Genomic DNA, 8,550 nt, shown 5'->3' with positions numbered 1-8,550 from the left:
TGTTGGGGGGGGGGGGTTGCGCGATTAAAACTGTTATGAAAATCTCGGGTCGCAAATACTTAAAGGTTGAGAAACGCTGGAATAAGGTGATAACAAAGCCACTGTGGTAGATCAGGTTGAATTCGCTCTGCTCCACCAAACATTCAAAGGTGTCAATCCAGAGCACATCAGAGAGGCTGAGAGACACGGCGCAGATCAGTCACCGGCACACAGACACACACGGGACACTTCAAGGTGAGCAGTGCACATATCAAGGTCGGCATTAAAGATTGAGTGCTGAGGCAACAAAAAGCAGCGGGATAAACACATCTGGACCTGCTGTCGAAAAAACATTTGCTTTTAACAGCAGCATCCCTTCCTCGTGAACACATCTTCAAGGTCCGGATAGGTGATCAGTAAAGTTTTTTTAGTCACAGCACAGTGCAATAATAAAACCTTTCCTAAAACATATAGTTGTCCAATGTGTATCATTCCTAAGCAATCTTCCAGTATTAGAGGCGCAATCCAAGTTACTAACACATTAACACTCAAAGTAAGAACACATTCCACCTTATCAATTGAATATTTAAAAATTTAAACCGCTAAACCCGCCATCATCAACTACAAAAACAGTTGAAATCGTTACTCAAATCTTTTTTGTTATAGACATAAAACAAGATGTACATTTCCATTTGATATATCTTTACTAGTGTTCTCGCCTTGTTCGCTTCCGGACAACGCTGGAATTTGCTGTTTAATAAAAAAAAAAAAAAAATCACTCTTTTGGGTCATAATTCACAAGAGGTGGACGTATGCTTTATTATGAAGCGGTAACCGCTGCACCACTACTATTTTCAGGAAGATGGTATATAATGTATGCTTTTTAATGTATACAGGTTTGTATGTACTGAAGGCGACAACAATTATATATAGATGTATACTATATGACATACCTTCAGTGTTGCATGAAAACGTTGCATGAGGCGAATAATGGATATTTATGAGAGTATTATAGTGAGAGATGTGTCGTCACCCGTATTGCTAAAGCTCTTCTTTGCAGCATTATGCATTCAACAAGTCGGCGTTTGTAAGATGTATAATTTTATTTTTTGCCACAACATATTATCGGGCACAATCATTTAACATGTATTGATCATCTACAAACATTCATTTCAATGGGAATTCAGTTGATTTTTTTTTAACTCTGATGCCATATGTAGCCTAGTTCAAACGGGAGCTCGTTGAACAAATAATGAGTCGAAGCTTTGCGCAGAGTACTGAGATTGTGTCATGACGGGCTTTGAACGGGGCTGCGAAGCTTCAGACATGCGTACTACTGAGATTGCATCATGACGGGCACCGAAGCCTCAGACAATCTTGACGGGGCCCCGAAGCCTCAGACATGCGTAGTAACGAGATTGGATCATGACGGGGCTTTGAGCAGACATGGTCACTGGTTATTGCATCTTTGTGAAGCCTCGGCACGCTGAAGTGTCAGAGACACTCAAAATAGAGGTCAATGCCTTTAACTCTCTAGTTATACTTTGTAATTCGTATTGACATTAAACATTTCAGTTGATATGGTTAAGCTACAATTCAGGTAGTTGCTGAGAATTATTTTATTCTTGTGGATTGCTATCATTTCCTTTGTCTGATACATAGTGTCAAAGATAGATATATGAGAAAACATTAGGTAAATCGTTCAAACTTTTTATGGAACACTTAATTTTGTTCAAAACCGTACGTCATAGTATACATATATTTTTTTCGTCTTCATTAGGAGAATACAACAATACTCTCGTATCAAGTAAATCATTTTAACGTGCATATGTGAAACAGCATATTTCATCCGCCGCAGTAAGAACAGTAGTAGTAGTTCAATTGTGCAGAGCTCGTTAATTATCCGGATTAGGTGGCTCAGTGGTGTTGTCGCTCAGGTTCGCGTCGCTGATCCTCCTCTTGTGAACGTTTTTCTTTCCATTCCTCCATTTAACAAGCTTGGATGGATAGCGAGCGAATCGAGCTATCGAGGGAAGGTTGGGCCACCGTAGTCGGGCAGGGGGCACACGCCCCTAATTATATTGTGTATGTAAAGAGTTTCACTGTAAAACGTAATAAGCTTCGACACCAGGGTCTCCAAAACACACAAACTACTGTCCAGCAAGCCTCAATGTGTCTTTTCGCTTCTGGTCGCTATACGGCACTTCCAACTTGGGACAATTCGCTGTAAACAGTTTCAGCCAACCAGCGCCTTCTAAACATGCAGAACGACAGTGTGAACCTTTATTGTTGCGGCGCAGCATCTTCGTTTCAGTCAGTCATTGTCCTGTTGTACTATAAACGGTAGCTCAAGCAGCACTTAACAGTAAATAGTCTAACAGGTGGCCTACGTAGTTCTTTAATTTAGGAGACTTGTGTGCATTTCAATATCAATTTTTGTATTGAAATACCTACATTTACAGTGTCCGTTTTAGGAAGTCGTAGTTTTTAGTTGTTCCCGTTATTAGGAATTATAATTTCTCGGTGTCGCATATTATTCGTTACTACTCGCGAGTCCCGCTTCATTGAGATTTCGTTTTATATTCTGTATAAGCAAACTTTTTAAAAGGAACGTTGATTAAATTGACTATAGCAGACTTGTCATCTTCTTAAAATGACTTTATTGATTTGATATTGACAATTAATCATAAGGCCAAACATCAAGGAGGATTTGAGTTTGCATGGACTGCGCTGTTTCTTTTTTTCGTGGCATCGTGTCAGTAGAGAGAGCGTCACGTTAACAATGCATTCTGTCCTAAATGACAGCGCACACGCTTTTTTATATATCCTAAAGGCCAATCTGTCAAAATATAATTATGTAACGTTTGAGTATAAATTAAACAATGCAAACATATCTACATGGGAAATGAACATAGTGTATTTTAGTGAGTGATTATAAACATATTACCTGTCTCAATTTCCTCATTAATATATTTGTTTTATGATTAACAAGATTCATTGTTTATCTGAAATGTTCTACTTATACAGTTGATTTATTCCACTTCTGAATGTGTACATTGTCGGTATTCTCCATTGCATTTGTCCCCAAGTGTAACATGTGCCAGTGTAACCGAGGGATGGCAGACGAGCTCACGTAACGGGTGACAAGGCACATTCTCGTCCTGATGCCCAGGCTCTTGTCATAAATATTCCCATCTTGTGCTTTGTCTCGTTCCTGCAAGTTTACTATTATTGGACATGAAGAGGAAATGTTTTATTTTATGTCTATGAAAGGAAAGACGGTAAAGCCTTGAATGAAACTGAGTGTTGATGCTTTGGGTAACAAGACAGGTAAGGAGCAGGGAACATTAAATGTGACATTGACTGCGGGGGCTTGTGTAACTGGAAGAAACGACAAAATTTTAGTGTTTGAGTAAATAAATGACGTAAATAGAATTACTCAGTTGTGCTGCACATCGGAAGATTACTTATTTAGCCCCGTGCGCAGCCTTTGTCAGCAACATCCTGTACTTGTGAATTCAACTTATAAAAAGTCAGATGATTTTTTGAAAGTTTGGCTCCAGATGTGCTTATTCAGCTGCTCCTTCTCAGTACTTGAGTGCGAATTCATCCAGAGGTGAACGTAAAGATCAAAGTTTCTTTACAACTTTTTTGTCTCATTAACGCAGAAATCCCGAGGCTTTTCTAAAATTGCACAAGACACTGTCTTTAAAACCGAATCGGCGCCATCAACAGTTGTGAGTAAAAGCGTATTCTGCATAACTAATCGCATTTCTCTTTGGAAATCAATAATACAAATCAGCAACAGATCTGGGAATCACTGAATAGTAAAAACGTTTAATGAGGAATGTCTTGCGCATATACTGGTGTAATTACAGAGGGTAAGAAATGCTTCACGAAAGCCGACGTGGTCATATGATCGACATGGGGTTGAATAGATTCTGGCTTGTTAATACGTGCTGCCTTAAGCAAAATCTGCTCATCGATTTGTTACAGATTCTTGGTGGACACGATTCCACATCGAAGAAAAAGGTGCTCCATGTAAATCGTTCATAATGTCTCAAATATATTTAACTTTCAGACAAGTACTACTTAACTGTTATATACAAAATCCTTATTTCAACATATGCGAGCCCCAACTAGGATTTGAACTCGGGTTAGCGTATTTTATTAACATAGCACAGACAACCGCTTTTAAGCTTTGAGCTAAAGCACCTTAGCAGACTAGTTACTGACCAAATCGACTGCTGACTTCGCAGATATCAATGACGTCATTACGCTAGCGTACTCAAAATCACGTGACGGGCGCATTTGAAGCAAGCCTCGAAGCGGTGCTTCGATCTCCGATAGCTCGACACAGTGATGGGCTGCTCGATACTCCAGTGCTTAGGTTTCGACACTAATTACGGGTTTGAGCCTCTCCTTTGTCTCTTTAGCCTTCCCAGTATGTCGTGGTCATTGCCTTTGGACGTCCCTCTAATTTGAAGATGTTCACATGTCCTAAACCAGGTATGCTTCTCTTCTGGGTTGACACCCTGAGTGTCTCTCCCATTTTCTAAATGGGCTTTTTGACCATCGCAGCTCGTCGATCTGGGAGTGTTGCTGAGAGATGTGCAGTTACCAGCAGTGAGAAGCTCCCTTGTGGACCGTCTGCATTAATCACTCAAGCAGACTGTGAAGCCATCAACTGTTGCTACGATTCGCAGATCCTCGCCCTTCCATGCTACTATGCTAATGATGGTGAGTGGTTGGGGGGGGTGTGAGTGAGCAAAGATGGCTGCTACTGGATAATCATGCTTGGTTGCTTTTGCCAGTGACTGTGCAGTGCACCCTGGATGGCCGATTTGTGGTGGTGGTGTCTGAGAAGGTGACCCTTCCTCCCCTGGATCTTGGGTCCATCCAGTTGGTGGACAGCAGTTCCCCCAGCTGCAGTCCTGTGACCAGCCTGTCCACCTTTGTCGTGTACCAGTTTCCAGTCAGTTCCTGTGGCAGCACAGTTCAGGTGAGATGCCATCCGGGGGATATCTAGCAGAAGAGTGGGCTGTCCTGCTACTGACGTTTGTGTATTTAACCTGACAAGATCTGGGCAGTGTCTCAAATGTTAAACCAATCCTCGCCCCATTAACATGACTGCTGTGTGTAGTTCAATTTTAGAACAATGTTTTGCTGCTGACCTTAAGATGCCACCACTGTTGCATATTTGGTGGCCAGCAGTGATTGTAATGTCCTTGTTTCAGCTTGCTGGTGGCAATGTGACTTACCAGAACACCATGTCTGCTGCCATCACTGTGAGGAGTGGTCCAGATGGCTCCATCACCAGGGACAGTGTCTACAAGTAAGGGTTCTGAACCTGCTTCCTCTAACCCTAAATGTGCTCTCCCTGCTATGATGTGGTGTTTCTCTCCTCAGGTTATTCTTCCAGTGCACCTACTCGGGAAGCCAGGATGTACAAGTGGAGGCTGAGGTGTATACTGTGGCGCCACCTCTTCCAGTAGTAGAGCAAGGGCCATTTGACCTGGAATTGGTCATTGCAACAGGTATTGTAGGGGGTGGGGTCCCTGTGGGCTTTGACCAACTTAACAAAAGGTATTGGTCCCGAAAGTATGGACTTCACACTGAGAAGATCATTTCAGGCCTGTAATTGAGTAAATGCCTCCTCCTTCCCATGGGCAGATTCCTCCTATGGCTCCTACTATGTGGATGCTGACTACCCAGTGACCAAAACTCTGAGGGATCCTGTGGCTGTGGAAGTGCACATCGTGAACAGGACTGACCCTAACCTTGTGCTGACTCTTGGGGACTGCTGGGTCACCCCAGGCCCTTCTGCTTCCATCCAGCCCCAGTGGAGCCTTCTGGTGAATGGGTAGGTTCCTCGCTGTGCGGATGAGTGGTAGAGGGTGGCTGGTTAGTGCTAACTGGGGGTCTGTTTGTTCCAGGTGCCCATACACTGGAGACAACTATTTGACCAGCTTGGTGAGTGTTGTCAGCACATCTGGAGTGGCCTACCCAAGTCATTACAAGAGATTTGTGTTTGAGATGTTTGCTTTTGTGGACCCTGTAGCACGGCAAGCCTTGGCTGAACAGGTGGGTTTTGCGGCAATGGGGAATTCTGTCGGCCCTATGGATACACAACTCCAAACAATTATTTCAAGCCAAAGTGATGGCAAGGAATCTCTAGTGGTTTTTGGCTCCTTTTGTAATCTGGTTTCCTTTGCTCTCTGTAGATCTTCATCTACTGTGTTGCTGCTGCCTGCTATCCCTCTGCCACAGACCCCTGTACTCAGAGCTGCCCTGCAAGAAGTGAGTTGCACATGGCAGATGGGTTTGGTTGTGTCTGTCTGTAGAACATAGCATCATTGTTTCAAATTCAGTGCCTTGTGGTTGAAGATGCACAGAGTGGTATGGAGACTGCTTGACCCCATGGTCATGGTTTGGAATATCTTGTTGGCTGCCTTGTAAGGTGTGGGAATGGTGTATGAAACTAAACCCTACCACTTTGTTTTCAGGATCTGGCAGAGCTGCAGATAAGTTGGCACAAATCACTTCATCTAGGAAGAATGTGCTCCTTCACAGTGGTCCTGTCGTTATTGAGGCTGAACAGGTGCAAACATCCAGAATGGAGCAGGAAGGTAACCATCTTGATTTACCTGGAATAGGCCAGAGTTCTGCTTTTTGGTTTGGCTCATCCATGGTCTTATCCTTTACTGTATGGCTTGGAGAGTAAATGTCCTTTGTCTTCCTCCCACAGCTCCTACTGGATACCTGGTACTGGGAACTGCAGCTGCCATGTTGATGGTGGTTCTGATTTTGGCTGTAGTTGCTGTGAGGAGGATGAACAGTCAAAACGTGAATCTGAAACTTTAATAAAGGCTCTTCATGAATAGTGGAAGTTACTGGGGTGATTTTTAAAAAGTGTGTAGTTTAAATGGAGAATTTTTCAACTGGGGTTTGGTATCCTCCAGGCATTAGGTGCTCCCATTGACTTTAGCTCATCATGAAATGTCTTTGATGGTGACCTACACATCTCCTAGCCAGCAACACACACCATCTTTCTGAGCAGTTGACTGGTGCCACAATCATATACTCCAACCCACAGGTCACATTGGACACCCTCTTTATGCTTAATTTTGAAGGATGTGTAGGAACCTGAAATGCCGAATCAAGCTAAATGAGTATTTAACAATGAATGGGGGCAGGCTGTAAGTCGTTTTTTTTTTCTCTCTTTAGTCCCTGACCGCTTGGAATCAATTTTGTGTTGGGCATTCAAGTAGGTCTGTCTGGTGTGCTTCAAGCTTGAGCTGCTCCCTTGACTCAAGGTTTTTGTGAAAATTGTTTCTGGTTGTTGACCTGTGCCTCTCCTATTCTGCAACCCACACCATCTTTCTCTGAACAGGACTGGTGCTACTCAACCACACCACCTCCATGTAAGTTGGTAACTTTCACTTTAAAGGCTGTGGTCTAACATGAAATGCCAACACCACATGCTGGAATATTTGCAAGAGAGGAGTACTAAATCTGGATGTGGTTCGGGAGGGTTTTTCTTTCTTACCCTCACCAGTGGCCAACTCATTTATGGTTGGTTCCATTTAATCCAGTTTCCTGCTCACCTAATTGAGAGGACATGAGCGTTGCTAAGTTATTGTAGTACAGTGTGTTCCCCCGGCTTCCCAAAAAAAAATTTTTAAATTTGTCCAGATAACCGTGACTGTTATGACCACGGAAAGTAAATGGGGATAATGGTGAAGAGTCAAATACATGTGGGTGCAATCATTATCAATTGGTTCCTCCTCTGCATGATTAGGACAGTACACCCACATAGCTGTAGAAGTACTGGGTGGTACGGTTTGGGGGGATGAGATCAGAGTTAGGGAAGAGAACAGACAGAAGAGCAGTCTCAGAAGGACGATTGGGCCACCTGGATGAGGCAAGAGAGCACAAACTGGGGTCCTGCAAAGGAGACACTGCTGTGGTGCTCTAGAGGCTGGTTTGTCATCTTCTCATAGAAATACACTATAGTGTGGCGAGCAGGGAAGAGGACCTCTCTATGTAGCAGAGGCAACACTGTGGGAGTTTAAAGGAAGACCGGAGTGCCGACCTCGGATCTGGCTATGCAGTTTGGATGCAGCGAAGACGGGTGGAGCTGGGTGTCTGCTAAACGAAGTTTGTGGCTGCTGAGTAATGGGGGAGATAAAGGGGTGGGCTGAGATCGGAAGGAACTATTGACTGTATTTTTAACCTCTGGTTTTAATAGATTTATTTTTTCATACCTCTTAATATCCACCAGCTCCTTCGTTTTGCTGGCATTAAGAGGCCCAGGCCCCTCATGGACCCCATGATCATCAGAGTTGACTGTGCAGAGGGTGTAGACCTATAAATACCTGGGCGTGCAGCTGAATGATAAATTCAACTGGACTGCCAATACTGATGATCTGTGTAAGAAAGGTCAGAGCCGACTATACTTCATTAAAGGGCTGGCGTCCTTCAACATCTACAATAAGATGCTGCAGATGTTCTATCAGACGGTTGTGTTGAGCGCCCTCTTCTACATGGTGGTGTGCTGGGGCGGCAGCA

At 43.5% G+C, this 8,550-nt stretch overlaps 1 protein-coding gene across 1 annotated transcript in view; it reads left to right on the top strand.

Annotated features, from left to right (window-relative positions):
* Positions 1-6,858, top strand: part of LOC120528275 (zona pellucida sperm-binding protein 4-like) — an 8,473-nt gene extending 1,615 nt beyond the window's left edge. The window contains exons 3-12 of the mRNA XM_039752405.1: positions 4,416-4,488; positions 4,561-4,719; positions 4,794-4,981; positions 5,217-5,314; positions 5,389-5,516; positions 5,653-5,842; positions 5,916-6,063; positions 6,204-6,279; positions 6,486-6,608; positions 6,728-6,858. Coding sequence (XP_039608339.1) covers positions 4,416-4,488; positions 4,561-4,719; positions 4,794-4,981; positions 5,217-5,314; positions 5,389-5,516; positions 5,653-5,842; positions 5,916-6,063; positions 6,204-6,279; positions 6,486-6,608; positions 6,728-6,843 — 1,299 coding nt within the window. The 3' untranslated portion in view covers positions 6,844-6,858. The remainder of the gene's footprint in view (positions 1-4,415; positions 4,489-4,560; positions 4,720-4,793; positions 4,982-5,216; positions 5,315-5,388; positions 5,517-5,652; positions 5,843-5,915; positions 6,064-6,203; positions 6,280-6,485; positions 6,609-6,727) is intronic.
* The last annotated feature ends 1,692 nt before the right edge of the window (positions 6,859-8,550 follow it).

The sequence above is a fragment of the Polypterus senegalus genome, chromosome 4, assembly GCF_016835505.1.
Source record: "Polypterus senegalus isolate Bchr_013 chromosome 4, ASM1683550v1, whole genome shotgun sequence".
In the NCBI taxonomy this organism is placed as follows: Eukaryota; Metazoa; Chordata; class Cladistia; order Polypteriformes; family Polypteridae; genus Polypterus; species Polypterus senegalus.
This window is presented reverse-complemented; position numbering and strand designations above follow the sequence as displayed.